The 19233-nt window shown below is 38.4% G+C and overlaps 1 protein-coding gene across 40 annotated transcripts in view; it reads left to right on the top strand.

The window, feature by feature from the left end:
- The window catches only part of DROSHA (drosha ribonuclease III), a 146070-nt gene that overhangs the window by 109965 nt on the left and 16872 nt on the right, over nt 1–19233 (top strand). For 20 of the 40 annotated variants that reach the window (XR_012413600.1, XM_073993231.1, XM_073993226.1 and 17 more), the window contains 4 exons: nt 12352–12396; nt 13887–14044; nt 15044–15160; nt 15534–15639. Coding sequence is in view for 36 of the 40 variants with exons in the window: in XM_073993231.1 (XP_073849332.1) it covers nt 12352–12396; nt 13887–14044; nt 15044–15160; nt 15534–15639 (426 nt within the window). In the remaining 4 variants the exon portion in view is untranslated. Of the gene's footprint in view, nt 1–12351; nt 12397–13886; nt 14510–15043; nt 15161–15533; nt 15640–19233 lie in introns of all 40 variants that reach the window. The other 20 variants (XR_012413601.1, XM_073993238.1, XM_073993234.1 and 17 more) reach the window with 2 other exon arrangements.

Below are 19233 nucleotides of genomic sequence, written 5' to 3'. Positions count from 1 at the left end.
TCATATGGTACTTCTAGTTCTAGATCCTTGAGGAATCGCCATACTGTTTTCCATAATGGTTGAACTAGTTTACAGTCCCACCAACAGTGTAAAAGTGTTCCTATTTCTCCACATCTTCTCCAGCACCTGTTGTTTCCTGACTTTTTAATGATTGCCATTCTAACTGGTGTGAGATGGTATCTCATTGTGGTTTTGATTTGCATTTCTCTGATGGCCAGTGATGATGAGCATTTTTTCATGTGTCTGTTGTCTGTATGAATGTCTTCTTTTGAGAAATGTCTGTTCATATCCTTTGCCCACTTTTTGATGGGGTTGTTTGTTTTTTTCTTGTAAATTTGTTTGAGTTCTTTGTAGGTTCTGGATATTAGCCCTTTGTCAGATGAGTAGATTGCAAAAATTTTCTCCCATTCTGTAGGTTGCCTGTTCACTCTGATAGTAGTTTCTTTTGCTGTGCAGAAGCTCTTTAGTTTAATGAGATCCCATTTGTCAATTTTGGCTTTTGCTGCCGTTGCTTTTGGTGTTTTAGACATGAAGTCTTTGCCCATGCCTATGTCCTGAATGGTACTACTTAGGTTTTCCTCTAGGGTTTTTATGGTATTAGGTCTAACATTTAAGTCTCTAATCCATCTTGAATTAATTTTTGTATAAGGAGTAAGGAAAGGATCCAGTTTCAGCTTTCTATTTATGGCTAGCCAATTTTCCCAGCACCATTTATTAAATAGGGAATCCTTTCCCCATTTCTTGTTTCTCTCAGGTTTGTCAAAGATCAGATGGCTGTAGATGTGTGGTATTATTTCTGAGGACTCTGTTCTGTTCCATTGGTCTATATCTCTGTTTTGGTACTAGTACCATGCTGTTTTGGTTACTGTAGCCTTGTAGTATAGTTTGAAGTCAGGTAGCGTGATGCCTCCAGCTTTGTTCTTTTGACTTAGGATTGTCTTGGAGATGCGGGCTCTTTTTTGGTTCCATATGAACTTTAAAGCAGTTTTTTCCAATTCTGTGAAGAAACTCGTTGGTAGCTTGATGGCGATGGCATTGAATCTATAAATTACCTTGGGCAGTATGGCCATTTTCATGATATTGATTCTTCCTATCCTTGAGCATGGTATGTTCTTCCATTTGTTTGTGTCCTCTTTTATTTCACTGAGCAGTGGTTTGTAGTTCTCCTTGAAGAGGTCCTTTACATCCCTTGTAAGTTGGATTCCTAGGTATTTTATTCTCTTTGAAGCAATTGTGAATGGAAGTTCATTCATGATTTGGCTCTCTGTTTGTCTGTTACTGGTGTATATGAATGCTTGTGATTTTTGCACATTAATTTTGTATCCTGAGACTTTGCTGAAGTTTCTTATCAGCTTAAGGAGAAGTTGAGCTGAGATGATGGGGTTTTCTAAATATACAATCATATCATCTGCAAATGGACAATTTGACTTCTTTTCCTAACTGAATACCCTTGATTTCTTTCTCTTGCCTGATTGCCCTAGCCAGAACTTCCAACACTATGTTGAATAGGAGTGGTGAGAGAGGGCATCCCTGTCTTGTGCCAGTTTTCAAAGGGAATGCTTCCAGTTTTTGCCCATTCAGTATGATATTGGCTGTGGGTTTGTCATAAATAGCGCTTATTATTTTGAGATACGTTCCATCAATACCGAATTTATTGAGCGTTTTTAGCATGAAGGGCTGTTGAATTTTGTCAAAGGCCTTTTCTGCATCTATTGAGATAATCATGTGGTTTGTGTCTTTGGTTCTGTTTATATGCTGGATTACGTTTATTGATTTGCGTATGTTGAACCAGCCTTGCATCCCAGGGATGAAGCCCACTTGATCATGGTGGATAAGCTTTTTGATGTGCTGCTGGATTCGGTTTGCCAGTATTTTATTGAGAATTTTTGCATCGATGTTCATCAGGGATATTGGTCTAAAATTCTCTTTTTTTGTTGTGTCTCTGCCAGGCTTTGGTATCAGGATGATGTTGGCCTCATAAAATGAGTTAGGGAGGATTCCCTCTTTTTCTATTGATTAATGATCCGGTATTTCTATGGAATAATTTGATTTTTTTGTTATGTATCATTACAGAAAATTTTATTCAGCTGGTCTTTGTAATTTGAAGAGAATATAGGAAAACAAAATAGTCAGATCTACCATAGATGGAACATTTCAAGTACACCAAAATGGCTTATTCAACTCTTGCAGATGGAAAGTTCTGTGGACCTTTACACAAGGAGTTTTTCTTTCGCCTGAAACCTGTCTTTCCTTATGGTCACTTATAAATTAAATATGGATACAAATGTAATAGGACTTCACTTCATTTTGAAGTGTCTTGAAGTTAATTACGATTTTATATTTTAGAATCATTGGGTATCTACCCCATGCAGGCTTAGTTGAAGTGATAGCCTTTTGGCTTTTCTGTGTATGATTTGTTTTTACATAAATTATGTAGACTAGATAAGTGTTTGTTTATTTTTAAAAGTAAGTTCATAGGGAGTTTCTGATAGGGCTATGGATAAAGCGTATGAAAGTACTTTTTTATTATTATTATTTTTATTATTATTATTATACTTTAAGTTCTAGGGTACATGTGCATAACGTGCAGGTTTGTTACATGTGTATACTTGTGCCATGTTGGTGTGCTGCACCCATCAACTCGTCAGCACCCATCAACTCGTCATTTACATCAGGTATAACTCCCAATGCAATCCCTCCCCCCCTCCCCCGTCCCCCTCCCCCCTCCCCATGATAGGCCCCAGTGTGTGATGTTCCCCTTCCTGAGTCCAAGTGATCTCATTGTTCAGTTCCCACCTATGAGTGAGAACATGCGGTGTTTGGTTTTCTGTTCTTGTGATAGTTTGCTAAGAATGATGGTTTCCAGCTGCATCCATGTCCCTACAAAGGACACAAACTCATCCTTTTTGATGGCTGCATAGTATTCCATGGTGTATATGTGCCACATTTTCTTAATCCAGTCTGTCACTGATGGACATTAGGGTTGATTCCAAGTCTTTCCTGTTGTGAATAGTGCCGCAATAAACATACGTGTGCATGTGTCTTTATAGCAGCATGATTTATAATCCTTTGGGTATATACCCAGTAATGGGATGGCTGGGTCATATGGTACTTCTAGTTCTAGATCCTTGAGGAATCGCCATACTGTTTTCCATAATGGTTGAACTAGTTTACAGTCCCACCAACAGTGTAAAAGTGTTCCTATTTCTCCACATCTTCTCCAGCACCTGTTGTTTCCTGACTTTTTAATGATTGCCATTCTAACTGGTGTGAGATGGTATCTCATTGTGGTTTTGATTTGCATTTCTCTGATGGCCAGTGATGATGAGCATTTTTTCATGTGTCTGTTGTCTGTATGAATGTCTTCTTTTGAGAAATGTCTGTTCATATCCTTTGCCCACTTTTTGATGGGGTTGTTTGTTTTTTTCTTGTAAATTTGTTTGAGTTCTTTGTAGGTTCTGGATATTAGCCCTTTGTCAGATGAGTAGATTGCAAAAATTTTCTCCCATTCTGTAGGTTGCCTGTTCACTCTGATAGTAGTTTCTTTTGCTGTGCAGAAGCTCTTTAGTTTAATGAGATCCCATTTGTCAATTTTGGCTTTTGCTGCCGTTGCTTTTGGTGTTTTAGACATGAAGTCTTTGCCCATGCCTATGTCCTGAATGGTACTACTTAGGTTTTCCTCTAGGGTTTTTATGGTATTAGGTCTAACATTTAAGTCTCTAATCCATCTTGAATTAATTTTTGTATAAGGAGTAAGGAAAGGATCCAGTTTCAGCTTTCTATTTATGGCTAGCCAATTTTCCCAGCACCATTTATTAAATAGGGAATCCTTTCCCCATTTCTTGTTTCTCTCAGGTTTGTCAAAGATCAGATGGCTGTAGATGTGTGGTATTATTTCTGAGGACTCTGTTCTGTTCCATTGGTCTATATCTCTGTTTTGGTACTAGTACCATGCTGTTTTGGTTACTGTAGCCTTGTAGTATAGTTTGAAGTCAGGTAGCGTGATGCCTCCAGCTTTGTTCTTTTGACTTAGGATTGTCTTGGAGATGCGGGCTCTTTTTTGGTTCCATATGAACTTTAAAGCAGTTTTTTCCAATTCTGTGAAGAAACTCGTTGGTAGCTTGATGGCGATGGCATTGAATCTATAAATTACCTTGGGCAGTATGGCCATTTTCATGATATTGATTCTTCCTATCCTTGAGCATGGTATGTTCTTCCATTTGTTTGTGTCCTCTTTTATTTCACTGAGCAGTGGTTTGTAGTTCTCCTTGAAGAGGTCCTTTACATCCCTTGTAAGTTGGATTCCTAGGTATTTTATTCTCTTTGAAGCAATTGTGAATGGAAGTTCATTCATGATTTGGCTCTCTGTTTGTCTGTTACTGGTGTATATGAATGCTTGTGATTTTTGCACATTAATTTTGTATCCTGAGACTTTGCTGAAGTTTCTTATCAGCTTAAGGAGAAGTTGAGCTGAGATGATGGGGTTTTCTAAATATACAATCATATCATCTGCAAATGGACAATTTGACTTCTTTTCCTAACTGAATACCCTTGATTTCTTTCTCTTGCCTGATTGCCCTAGCCAGAACTTCCAACACTATGTTGAATAGGAGTGGTGAGAGAGGGCATCCCTGTCTTGTGCCAGTTTTCAAAGGGAATGCTTCCAGTTTTTGCCCATTCAGTATGATATTGGCTGTGGGTTTGTCATAAATAGCGCTTATTATTTTGAGATACGTTCCATCAATACCGAATTTATTGAGCGTTTTTAGCATGAAGGGCTGTTGAATTTTGTCAAAGGCCTTTTCTGCATCTATTGAGATAATCATGTGGTTTGTGTCTTTGGTTCTGTTTATATGCTGGATTACGTTTATTGATTTGCGTATGTTGAACCAGCCTTGCATCCCAGGGATGAAGCCCACTTGATCATGGTGGATAAGCTTTTTGATGTGCTGCTGGATTCGGTTTGCCAGTATTTTATTGAGAATTTTTGCATCGATGTTCATCAGGGATATTGGTCTAAAATTCTCTTTTTTTGTTGTGTCTCTGCCAGGCTTTGGTATCAGGATGATGTTGGCCTCATAAAATGAGTTAGGGAGGATTCCCTCTTTTTCTATTGATTAATGATCCGGTATTTCTATGGAATAATTCGATTTTTTTGTTATGTATCATTACAGAAAATTTTATTCAGCTGGTCTTTGTAATTTGAAGAGAATATAGGAAAACAAAATAGTCAGATCTACCATAGATGGAACATTTCAAGTACACCAAAATGGCTTATTCAACTCTTGCAGATGGAAAGTTCTGTGGACCTTTACACAAGGAGTTTTTCTTTCGCCTGAAACCTGTCTTTCCTTATGGTCACTTATAAATTAAATATGGATACAAATGTAATAGGACTTCACTTCATTTTGAAGTGTCTTGAAGTTAATTACGATTTTATATTTTAGAATCATTGGGTATCTACCCCATGCAGGCTTAGTTGAAGTGATAGCCTTTTGGCTTTTCTGTGTATGATTTGTTTTTACATAAATTATGTAGACTAGATAAGTGTTTGTTTATTTTTAAAAGTAAGTTCATAGGGAGTTTCTGATAGGGCTATGGATAAAGCGTATGAAAGTACTTTTTTATTATTATTATTTTTATTATTATTATTATACTTTAAGTTCTAGGGTACATGTGCATAACGTGCAGGTTTGTTACATGTGTATACTTGTGCCATGTTGGTGTGCTGCACCCATCAACTCGTCAGCACCCATCAACTCGTCATTTACATCAGGTATAACTCCCAATGCAATCCCTCCCCCCCTCCCCCGTCCCCCTCCCCCCTCCCCATGATAGGCCCCAGTGTGTGATGTTCCCCTTCCTGAGTCCAAGTGATCTCATTGTTCAGTTCCCACCTATGAGTGAGAACATGCGGTGTTTGGTTTTCTGTTCTTGTGATAGTTTGCTAAGAATGATGGTTTCCAGCTGCATCCATGTCCCTACAAAGGACACAAACTCATCCTTTTTGATGGCTGCATAGTATTCCATGGTGTATATGTGCCACATTTTCTTAATCCAGTCTGTCACTGATGGACATTAGGGTTGATTCCAAGTCTTTCCTGTTGTGAATAGTGCCGCAATAAACATACGTGTGCATGTGTCTTTATAGCAGCATGATTTATAATCCTTTGGGTATATACCCAGTAATGGGATGGCTGGGTCATATGGTACTTCTAGTTCTAGATCCTTGAGGAATCGCCATACTGTTTTCCATAATGGTTGAACTAGTTTACAGTCCCACCAACAGTGTAAAAGTGTTCCTATTTCTCCACATCTTCTCCAGCACCTGTTGTTTCCTGACTTTTTAATGATTGCCATTCTAACTGGTGTGAGATGGTATCTCATTGTGGTTTTGATTTGCATTTCTCTGATGGCCAGTGATGATGAGCATTTTTTCATGTGTCTGTTGTCTGTATGAATGTCTTCTTTTGAGAAATGTCTGTTCATATCCTTTGCCCACTTTTTGATGGGGTTGTTTGTTTTTTTCTTGTAAATTTGTTTGAGTTCTTTGTAGGTTCTGGATATTAGCCCTTTGTCAGATGAGTAGATTGCAAAAATTTTCTCCCATTCTGTAGGTTGCCTGTTCACTCTGATAGTAGTGTCTTTTGCTGTGCAGAAGCTCTTTAGTTTAATGAGATCCCATTTGTCAATTTTGGCTTTTGCTGCCGTTGCTTTTGGTGTTTTAGACATGAAGTCTTTGCCCATGCCTATGTCCTGAATGGTACTACTTAGGTTTTCCTCTAGGGTTTTTATGGTATTAGGTCTAACATTTAAGTCTCTAATCCATCTTGAATTAATTTTTGTATAAGGAGTAAGGAAAGGATCCAGTTTCAGCTTTCTATTTATGGCTAGCCAATTTTCCCAGCACCATTTATTAAATAGGGAATCCTTTCCCCATTTCTTGTTTCTCTCAGGTTTGTCAAAGATCAGATGGCTGTAGATGTGTGGTATTATTTCTGAGGACTCTGTTCTGTTCCATTGGTCTATATCTCTGTTTTGGTACTAGTACCATGCTGTTTTGGTTACTGTAGCCTTGTAGTATAGTTTGAAGTCAGGTAGCGTGATGCCTCCAGCTTTGTTCTTTTGACTTAGGATTGTCTTGGAGATGCGGGCTCTTTTTTGGTTCCATATGAACTTTAAAGCAGTTTTTTCCAATTCTGTGAAGAAACTCGTTGGTAGCTTGATGGCGATGGCATTGAATCTATAAATTACCTTGGGCAGTATGGCCATTTTCATGATATTGATTCTTCCTATCCTTGAGCATGGTATGTTCTTCCATTTGTTTGTGTCCTCTTTTATTTCACTGAGCAGTGGTTTGTAGTTCTCCTTGAAGAGGTCCTTTACATCCCTTGTAAGTTGGATTCCTAGGTATTTTATTCTCTTTGAAGCAATTGTGAATGGAAGTTCATTCATGATTTGGCTCTCTGTTTGTCTGTTACTGGTGTATATGAATGCTTGTGATTTTTGCACATTAATTTTGTATCCTGAGACTTTGCTGAAGTTGCTTACCAGCTTAAGGAGATTTTGGGCTGAGACAATGGGATTTTCTAAATATACAATCATGTCATCTGCAAAGAGGGACAATTTGACTTCTTCTTTTCCTAACTGAATACCCTTGATTTCTTTCTCTTGCCTGATTGCCCTAGCCAGAACTTCCAACACTATGTTGAATAGGAGTGGTGAGAGAGGGCATCCCTGTCTTGTGCCAGTTTTCAAGGGGAATTTTTCCAGTTTTTGCCCATTCAGTATGATATTGGCTGTGGGTTTGTCATTAATATGAAAGTACTTTTTTAAAAAGCAAATTATAGTTTAAGAAAAAATGATAGATTCTAAAATAGTTTCTGTTGTTAACTTAAATATTAAGCTATTAATATTGCCAGAGATACCTTTTTAATCCTGCATATAATAGAGCACTCTGGATGCTTTCTGCACCAAAACAAGTCAATTTAACATTTAAAGGGAGAAGCAACTCTGTATTCCAAATTGAAATGTCATTATAATTGAATGAAATAGCCCTCGTGGAGCAATAAAGAACACGGGAAGCCAGTTTTAAGCCTCTGTGAAACCTTCAGCTTAAATGGCTGTCAGACGTTATTACTGTATTACTTTGGGTAGTTTTTTTAAAAAAGGATCAATAGTTTTGGAAAATATGACCTGGACAATGTTCATATCTGAGAATTTGATTTTTGTATTTGTTTTTCTAGAGATATGTGATGATTTTTATATGTGAATTTCCTCCTTATGGGAAGATTATCTAGAGATGTTCTGTGTCCCCCAGTTTTGTCCTGCACATCTAAACACATGTGCATCTTGATTTGCATCTGTACCAGATGGTTTGTGTTTTAAGACCTTTTCTCAAATCTTAAATTTTCTTTGTTCTGGCCTTCACCTTTTGTGGGTCATTTCAGCAACCTCTTTGCTCTTTTTCCTTCCTGCCATCTTGCCTCTGTGTCCCCCAGACCCTTTAGACTCCCTCCCCCACCCTGACCTCTTCCTTGTCCCCTTCTCCCATCTTACCTGCATCCCCAGTCCACTGTGTTCTGTTGTTCTGTTTTGCTGCAATTTTCTACTTGTCGTCTTTAATTGCATCAGTCGGTGTTTAGATTCTTTTCTCTTTAAACTGCCTCTCTCCCAGTTGTCTACTTAGTGAGCTTATCTTGTGTTTCCAGTACCTAGTGCAATGCTGGCATGTGCAGCGTTTAATACGTATTTGTTAGAAGACTGAAGTGGGTAAATGACTGGATTAAAAGCAGAGTCTGAGTATTATCTTACAAATGGGGTGGTTGAGATTCAGAATTTGTTTTAGTATGTCTTTTGTGAAACTGTACAAGGCTCAAAATGTATGGGTTTTCCTCTAGCATTTTGAAGTACACAAACTTGGACACTAACTCATTTGACATCTCCATTTTGGTTTCCACCTATTAGTTGTAGCATGTGAGAGATGTTAGTGAACCAATGTACTTCTTTTTTGAATAAGGCGTCATGGAAGCCTAATCAGCCAAAGACAGCCAGGGACAAGCCTGTAGGCAGCAAAGTCAGGTGGATTGGCTGCGTTGTAGGGGTGGAGAGAGACATCCTTTGTGAGGCCTGGGCTGGTGCTGAATCATTCTCAGGAGGTTCTTGGCTGTGGCCAGTTTAGGAGCAGCAAGAGATTACTCTGGGATTGGGTGCTGTCACAAGGCAAGGGCAGCTTGGAGATTGAGTGTCTGCAGTGATCCTTAGTCAGAGGGTCATAATGGCATTTTTCAGCAGCTGCAAGACCTTGAGGGAAACATTGTTTCCTGTTCACTTTGCTGCTGGCTTTATCTATGTCTGTCTGCTCAGCCTTGTAAACAGCAGGGCTGGTTTTTTCTTTTTCACCCTGAACTGAGTTTTACTCTTTCAGCCCCAGTGTTGCTGGTTTTGTAGTTTGGTCTTTGTGTAACTCTTCATGTTTGACCCAGTACATTCAGATCCATTGTTTCATTTTGATTATGTTAATAGCCCGCTTAGAAAGATAGAGTGGTGTTAATGTGATTTTTCCTGTGCCCTGCTTTCCACACCTTTTTTCTTTACACATCTGTACCAGTACCTCTGACTCAGGCCTTTTCTCTGGAGCTCCAGAAATAGGAAAAAGTGTCTTTTCAAGTTGCCCCTGGGCACCTTCTCATCGGTGTTCCACAGATACCTCATTTCAACATGTGTAATATTGAACCCATCACTTTTAACCCCCAAACATGTTCCTCCTTCCTTATTTTTATCTTCTAAACCAGAAACCTTAGGATTTATTTTTGTCCCTAAGCTTTCTTCTCCTCTTACCTGATCAATTGCAAGATTCTATCAATTGTGACCCTAATATTTCTTGAATTGCTACCCTACTGCTTTCATTTTTGTCCTCCTCATTTCTCACTTGAACTCTTTAACCAGCTGCTATCTCCCACTGCTCCAGTCCATCATTCATACCACATTTAGTGTTGTCTTCTTTTCAATATGCAGATTTGGTTATGGCCTTTCTTGCTTAAAATCTTTGGTTACAGCTTCCCAAGCTCTATATACTACATAACATAGCATTTAATAATTTTCATAATCTGACTCTCAGCTGTTTTTTAAATCCCTCTTTGTGTCATTCACTAGGAATCACCTTTTCGTGCCTGTGTACTTTAAGACTTCTTATTTGTATGTTTCTGGTGCCCCATTTTTGATTCTCACTGTCTACTGATTGGCCAAAATCTTCATATTCTCAGGACACATCTGAAGAGTCATCTCCTCATTGAAGCTTTATCTGACACCTACAGGCAGTTTTCCTAGCACTTACATGTTTTTATCTCATTATTATGAGACTTACCACAATGTATTCAATTGCACTTATTTACCTTCATTCTTTCTCAGTAGGCCCCTTTAGGACAGGGCTAGATATTCAGTAAAAACATGTTGCGTGAACAAATGACCTGATCAGAATATTTTCCAGAAGAGCCAGCTAAAGGTAGAGACCTTGCCTAAGGTCCTTGAGCTAATAAATGGTAGCACTGGGGTTCCAGTCTAGATCTTTTCAATATATTTCCACTGACACCAAGGTGCAGCAGAACCCTATCTCAGTGTCTACGGGGTAGAAGAGAGGAAATGGACAGGTGCATTAGTCTGGTCATGGGTTACACCAAGATGGGTGGCAGCAGACATGAAAGGAGAAATCAAAGTCTTGTTTGAGTATAAGACATGAAGGCGATAGAAGAAAGGTGAATCAAGATCCCTGGGAATTTTGAGCCTTGGAGACTGGGGTTGGTTGGAAGAGATAGCTGTTTATCATTGTTGTTGTCGTCATCATTATTAACAGTAGTATTTTCTGTGGGCCAGCTCTGGGTTTAATACTTTGAGTGCATTGCTCAGGGTGTTCGTCAGAGAACAGCTCGAGTAGGTCCTACAATTATCTTTGTCTTAAGCTTGAGGACATGGAAGCTTAGGTTAAGTGATTTGCCAAGATGGAATCAGGATTGAACCCAGGCAGCCTGACTCCTGAGCCTGCCATCTTCTGTAACAGCTGCTCTAGTTTAAGGAGAAAGGTGAAAAGTTATCATCTGGTCATGTTCCATATGGGGTAATAGGTGCCCATGTGATATTTAGAGTTATGGACTGGGAGCTTAGGTAAGACGTCAGTGCTGCAGCAGAAATGAATGAGTAATCCAAACTGAAGTAGTAAAGCATTGAAAATAGTGGAATTCTCCAGTGGAAATGGTAATGAATAGGTCAGGCAAGGGGCTGAAGTTTGATAAATGTCCACTTAGGGTAAAAGGAGGAAGAAAAAAAGTATTGAGAGAAAGTTGTAAGAAGGTAAGAACAATCAATATAATTTGCACTACAGAGATTTCAAAGGAAAGATTTCTGAATTGGTTAAGAGAAGTCCTTTAAAGTGCCCCAAAGAAAGTTTGATGTTTAAGTGCTTTTAAAAAATATTATTTAAAAAACCCTGAGTGTATTTTATTAAGGTATCAGTAGTACAAGAAATACTAGGTATTTTACTTTATCACCCTGTGTGTTACAAGTGGTACTAAATTTTCCTATACTTCTTCCCCTCTAAAAAAAAAAAAAAAAACAAAAAAAAACAAGTTTTCTCTTAAAGAATTTTTTTGTTATTTATTTCAGAAATCGAACATCAAGGTCGGCAAGTAAATTCAGTCAGAGACTCCCTAGAGTCTGAAACTAAAGGAAAAGCACTTTAATCCTGAGGAAGTTCTCCTTATAACTGCCTCTAGATTTAACTCAGTGGATAAAGTAATGTACTAGGCGTTTCCATAAAATTCACTCATTCCAGTAGTTCAAGTGAGGATTTGTAGTGACCCACTGTAAAAGCATGATCTCATAAACGTAAGATCTTATGAAGATGATGTGGGGCCTTTTCCACTCCATCTTAAAATAGCTCAGATGATAATGAATTAGTGCCTAAAATAAAGGACATTTGAAATTATTTTTAATTACAAAAGGCACAGCTGATGCACATTTCTGGATAATGGTAAGAAAAAAATATGATTAAAAGAGCAGTTTAGTGCGGTGTATTAGGTTAAGCAAATGTGTAACTTAGTTTTAAAAGGTGTCTGACTTGTGGGACTAGAGGTGGCTCTTTTTCCCCCTAGCTTAATAGGCTAATTAGAGTCACTACAGGCGGTTTGAGTGGTGAATACACTTAAAAAAAATTAGTTTGCCAGCACTATTGAATTTGCCATAAGTGGAGTCAGCTTCTGAAATAGTTCAGTATTTCAAATAAAGACATTTTATTTAGTACTCTAGAGTGCGTTAAATGGCTCCCTTGAGCATTAAAGGCATCACTCCATTTTCCAGGACCTGCGCGAAGTCTGGCTCAATTATCCTCTCCACCCACTCCAAGTAAGTATGACCTCCCTGTCTGCAGTGAGCTTTATGACTCCAACTATTCATGTTACTTTCCTTTGCCTTTTTTTCCTCTCCCACTTTTATCTTTTGATTCTCTTCAGTGGCATTATGCCTTTAAGCTGAGGTGTCAGACCTGGGAAACTTTGGAACAATAGTAGAATGAACCCATGCATTGTGTTTATGTGGTCTGGAAAGGGGTAGGGGGAGCACTGGGAGTCATCCTCCCTCAACGAGGAAGGAAGAGCTACTGTGTAGTTATGGATGCCCCACCACCACCAAAAGGTGATATTCAAAGTGTAAAATGTTGACTCCAGTGTATCTACACACTTGCTATTGCAGGGAAAGTGTTAATAGTATGGAAGCAAATCTGAGGATACTAACAAAGTAGAACAAATACTAAATTAACATTGTTAAAGTATAATCTGATCTGGATCTTAGAAATTTAAAGCTTCAATTCAGAGTGTATAAAACCTACTATAAATTTAAAAATGAGTACAATGTGATAGCTTTTCAATCAAGATTTTGGAATTTAAAAGCCCTACTTATGGTGATGACACCTATTTCCCCAGATGGTTTAAGAATTCTTACTATTTTGCTTTTATTTCGTTTTACTTTGGGATATATGCATATATGTAAACATGCATATGTATCCTCATATACATATTTTTATATATGTATATAAAATAAATATAAGAATAATCAGTAGTGGTTGAACTCTCATAAGAGGCTTTACAGTAAGAAATGACATTATTTCAGCTTACTTTAAAAATGTTTTACTAATACATGAGTGCCCAAAGTTGTTGCAAATGTTCATTTTAATCACACTTTTCATATTTGCTCTCTGCCAGTTGTTAAAGGCTCATTGTTGGAGCACCACCTGTCTAGTGGTATAATAATCTCCAATGTACATTGAATTCTGTTTTAATGATTCTCATTGCCAAAATAGGTTGGTCCCTAGAAAACACAGTAGTCAAATTACTTTAATGCAGTAGTTTTTGAAGGACAGACCCAGACCAGCAGCATCTGCATCACCTGGGAACATGTCAGGAAGGTGGATTCCCAGTCTTGATTCCAGACATAGAAAATCAGTAACCTTGGGGACAGGGCCCAGCTGACTGCATTTAACATGCATGCTAGAGTTTGAGAACCATTGTTTTACTAGATATATATATTCTCTACCAGCTGTTCTTCAGCTTGCATCTCCTTGGAGAGTTAGTATAATACTTGGATTCTGAACTATCTGTGTACAGTACTTGGCCTTGAAATTTGATAGAAGATTGGAAAATATTATTTGAACCTTCTTTAAATATTAGATTTGTTTGCCATTCAAAGAGATGAGAAAGGAACTTCCGTGCTTTATTGGCATTTCATAAATTTTTGCTTATGGGAGAAGGAATTTTACAAAACACCATCCTAGAATTGATCATTACACTTATAACCAAAAGTGAAAAAAATGATTTTTATTTATTTCTATTTTCCTGTAGCTACAAGAGCCAAATACTGATAGACAACTTATTGAAACTTCTCCAGTTCTACAAAAACTTACTGAGTTTGAAGAAGCAATTGGAGTAATTTTTACTCATGTTCGACTTCTGGCAAGGGCATTCACATTGAGAACTGTGGGATTTAACCATCTGACCCTGTGAGTGAAAAGTTCTCATGTTGTCCCAATGTGACCATTTAGACGAGGCAGTCCCAGACCTTTGGAGCATGCCCTTCGAAGGAATTGGGATTTCAAATATATTTCCAGGAAAGTCACACTGCGAGATGGGTGAGCAGACAGACCCCAGTGTGGACCCAGGGTTATGCTCCAATCCAGTGTTGTTGGTTCCATTGTCATGCATCTTGGTTTCCCTGTGAAGTGTCAAGAGAAGTGTGAAGAAAGTATAAACTTTTTCCCAGCAGGGACAGATACTAAATATTTTAGGTTTTGTGGGCCATGTGGCCTGTGTGCAGTGATTCGACTCTGCCGTAGTAGCATCAAAGCAGCCACTGATGAAATGGAAATGAGTGAACATGGCTGTGTTCCAGTAGAACTTTATCCTTAGAAACAGTCCGTGGGCTGGATGTGGCTCTCTGACCCCTGCTGTAGATGAATGATTTGAAGGTGAGCTAGTGAAACAATTAAGAAAATAAGCAAAATTTTACTTCTTTGGGGTTGTTTTTTGTTCATTTTTTTACTCCCCTCTTCCAAACCAAATATTCCCAACTCTCTTTAAACTATAAAGATGAAAGATTATCATAGTTTTTTTTGTTTTTAAATTTGGATTCCAGCTTTGAATAACAGAGTATGTTATTTCTTTTTCTTTTTCTTTTTCTTTTTTTTCTGACAGATCTCATTCTGTTGCCAAGGCTGGAATGCAGTGGCATGATTACGGCTTACTGCAGCCCTTGACCTCCTGGGCTCAAGCACTCTTCCTGCCTCAGCTTCCTGAGTAGCTGGGGACTATAGCTGTGTCCCCTATGACTGTAGCTGTGTGCTACCATGCCTGGCTAATTTATACACACACACACACACACACACACACACACACACGGCTAATTTATATATATATATGGCTAATTTATATATATATATGGTTAATTTATATATATATATGTATGTATGTATGTATTTTTTTTTTTTTTTTTTTTTTTGTAGAGATGGGGTTTCTTCATGTTGCCAGGCTGATCTCAAACTCCTGGGCTCAAGTGACCCACCTGCCTCAGCCTCACAAAGCACTGGGATTAGAGCCATGAGCCACTGCACCCGGCCAGAGTATATATTTCAATAAGTTTAGCAAAGAAAATTCTTGGACCTGTTTGCTTTCTTTCAAGACTGTTGTTTGTATTATGCTTGATTTTTCAATTTATGCTCTTCAGCTTCTGACCAGGCAGTGTTTACCAGTCTTGATTTTGGCAATCGTTTAATGCTTAGATAATATTCACTTTATTCTTCTTTAAAACTCAACCTATATTAACTCAGATCTCTTCTCAATCGAGGGGCCTTAGGGAATTGTATTTGGTTTTGTGCTTTAAAACAAAATGAATACATTGTCTTTTTAAGTCATGCCTTTTTAAAAATTCTGGGTGTTTTTTTTGAAATCCATAAATGGTTATTGATTTCTTTACTTTGATATTTCTTTTTCCAGAGGCCACAATCAGAGAATGGAATTCCTAGGTGACTCCATAATGCAACTGGTAGCCACAGAATACTTATTCATTCATTTCCCAGATCATCATGAAGGACACTTAACTGTGAGTTTGTTAAATCACTTCCTCCAATAAGATTGCTGTAAAACAGAGTGAAGATTAGAGGGGTCAAATATATATCTATGTGATTGATTTCTTACTCTTAGTGACTTTAGCTTATCATATGGCTTTGTTCATTTCATTGTGCAAATTGTATACAAAGCACATACGCAATGAGAGCTCATTTTATACTCCTTTATTTACTGACTGCCTACTCTGCAAAATATTGAGCTAGGCCTCATGGAAGGAGCAAAGATAAATTGACACCAAGTCTGTTTACAAGGAGCTTAAAAATTATTAGAGATTAAAGCTTAAATAAATAACCACAAAATAAAGACTATACTCTCTATATATCATGTGTTTATACATGTAAATAGATACACATGTATAAACCTGGAACCATAGAAAGCATAAGTTACTATAACTAAATGCAAGGTAGAACATGTTAAATATTATAAAGAAGCCTAGGTAAATTGCTACACTTGTGCAGTTTAGGAAAATACGAGGTTTCTTCTATCTGTGGAGTTCAAAGAAAGCTTCATGGGTATAACGATGTTTGAGGCTTTAAAGACTGTTGGGATTTGGCCATTGGGATTTGGTGGGAAGAAATGTCTATGCAAGGCAGTACACACACTGGGACTGCAGAACAAAAAGGCATGGCACAAAACAATGAGAAGACTGAGAGGCAGTAGGGACTTAGTTTGGTTAGACCATGGCAGAGTTGAAAGGGAGTTACAGAGACAAGTTTGATTTGTAAACAAAGTGAAATGGTCCCCATGCCTCTTAATTTTGGTTTCATTTTATAAAACTTTCGTGAGCTTTTTTATTTGCTGCATACTTTTTTTACTCTGTAAAACCAGTCAATAATATCCTGAAATAGTGAACAAAACGTCCAGAAGGAGGTCATGGTAATCTCTTAAGGCACAAGGAGTAACCTTTGAGAAGTCTCTTGAGGATTGGACATTGAGAAAGCAAATACTTTATTGGGCAAAGAAAAATATTGGTACACTACAAGATACTTAGTGCAGTCTGTCTTTATTATGTTGAAGCAGATAACAAGTCTTTCAAACTTTGCATCTGTACGGTTTTTATGTGTGTTCTGCTTTGAATAGGATTTTATCTTTGTGAGCCCTGGAAATAGTTTATGCGAGACATAAATATTGGAACTAGAGAGAATATGGTGACTTGGCTGTTTAGATGTCATTTTTCAGTGGAAATTCTAAGCCTAGCATTCATTCACTCAATGAGTATCTCTTGAGTTCCATCATAAGTGCTGAGGAATCAGCAGTACTCTTTTTTATATTAACAGTTTGATTACCATTTAAAGTTAACTGTTTTTAGGTGGACAAGAAAGAGTTTTTCATGACAATATTAAATTCATAAGAAAATGTGAACATTTTTGAGAAATGAACTATTGTCTAGTATCTCACTGTTCATTAGAAAAACAATAAATTGCATGTTCAATATCCTCTGACACTTCATACGTGTCAGAGTATCTGGTTGGCCTGAGAAATCGCCAAACCAACTAAATAGTTTGAAGTAGTAATTTGTCTTAGGGCCCTATAGAGGCCACTTTTGAAAATGTTTGCTTTAAATATACACATTTCCCCTGGTATTCCTACAAAATTAATTGTGAACTCTAGGATCTTACAGAGATGGGAAGTTTATTGTTTCCCACCTGCTCACTGCATACATTTCTCCTCCCACCCCACTCCCCTACCCCCAGCATTGAACAAAAACCAAAACTCAGAAAGGCATGAGTCCTGCCCATGATCTAGAGAAAGGTAAAACTAGGATTAGATGAGAGACTCTAGTTCTGTGTTCTTTCCAAAATCACTGCAATGCCAGAAGTGTAGTTTTATCCAAAATGAATTTAACAGCCCTGCTGTCTTAATATTAGAAAGTTTTTGACTAGCTTATTAGAATGGTGTTGACAAATGATAAAATTATGTGAAGGCTTTTTGAATTATATTCACAGAATGCTTTGGTAGAAATCATCAGGACCAGCAGATCTGCGGGCAAGACAAAGACAAAGAATAAGCTAAACGCAGATTCTAACAGATACCAACTCCCATCAGCATTAACATGGCTGCTCCCTCCTCCTTGAAATACAAGCTTTGTTGGCTTCTGTCACGGTGCACTTTGCTGGGTTTCCTCTTACCTGTTTAGCTACTCTTTCTCAGCCTGCTTTGCAGACACATCTTAGTCTTATGGCTAATAAACAGTCCATATCTAAAACACTCATTCTTAGGCCATGTTCTCTTTTTAATCTCTGCTACCAGTCCTTTCAATATATGTCATCAGTTTCATCTTACTGGCAGATGACTTCTAAACTGATCTCTTCAGTTCTCTCTGCCTTCTGAGTTCCAGCCCTAGCTGCCTTCTCAATGTCTCAACACATGTAAGACCGAATTTATAGTCTCCTGCCTGGGTCCTCGTCCAATATTCCCTAATTGAACGGTGGCACCACCCATTCAGTGTTGCATGTCAGAAACCTAGGAGGCATCTTGGATGCCTCTCTCTATCTCCCTTTTCTATATCCCAGTCCATTCACAAGCCCTGACAGTTTTACTCCTCAAGTATTTCTTTAATTTATCCTCTTTCTTATGACCTTTTTTCTGTCACCCACATCCTCCTTACCATCCTTACTCACCTGGACCACTGCAGTTTAATTTCTGCATAACTATCAAAACATCACAAGGGCCAGGTATGGTGGCTTATGCCTATAATCCCAGCACTTTGGGAGGCCAACCTGGGAGGACTGCTTGAGCCCAGGAGTTCCAGACCAGCCTGTACAACATAATGAGACTCTATCTCTACAATAAAATTAAAAAACTAGCTTGGTAGAGTGGCATGCATTTGTAGCCCCATTTACTCGGGAGGCTGAAGTGGGAGGATCGCTTGAGCCCAGAAACTGTGGTTGCACCACTGTACTCCGGCTGGGCAACAGAGCTAGACTCTCCTCTCTGTCTCTGTCTGTGTGACACACACACACACACACACACACACACTGTGATTGATAGAGACCCAGTTGAAAGAAGTGACATTTATTAAATTGCAAAGGATAGGAATCTGAAGGTTGTGTTCATGCAAAACATAAGGCAGTGCAGCATCTTCCCGTGAGAGGAGGGTGCTCCTGGAGTCCCCAGGTTTCTCCTGGATGTATCCTAATATTTGAAAAGCCTGCCTTTGCTGTTCTTACGGGCATTTTTGAATTCTATCTGAGAGATGGACAGCCTCTCAGGCAGAAATCCTTCAAGAGGCCCAGATCTCAGGCCTTTGTGAAGTTAATTTTTGCAGCTTCCTACCAAGGTCTTCCTATGTCAACTCATGCCCCTGCTCAATCCATTTTACATGCTGCAGTCAAAGGAGTCTCTTCACAACAAATCTACACTGGCCTTTCATCTACAGTGACTACACTGTGACGACACCAGCCATTCATCTTCAGTCCCCTTTGGTTGTTTCTCTTCCTCTCCCCACCTATTAACATTAGAGTGGCCCAGTTCTCAGTCGTCAGACCTCCTCTCTGTCAACTTCTGCTGATCTCATTCTGTCTGTCTCATGGCTTTGAATACATCTTTACACTACTTCCTAATTTGT

Source organism: Macaca fascicularis, chromosome 6 (assembly GCF_037993035.2).
Source record: "Macaca fascicularis isolate 582-1 chromosome 6, T2T-MFA8v1.1".
In the NCBI taxonomy this organism is placed as follows: Eukaryota; Metazoa; Chordata; class Mammalia; order Primates; family Cercopithecidae; genus Macaca; species Macaca fascicularis.
This window is presented reverse-complemented; position numbering and strand designations above follow the sequence as displayed.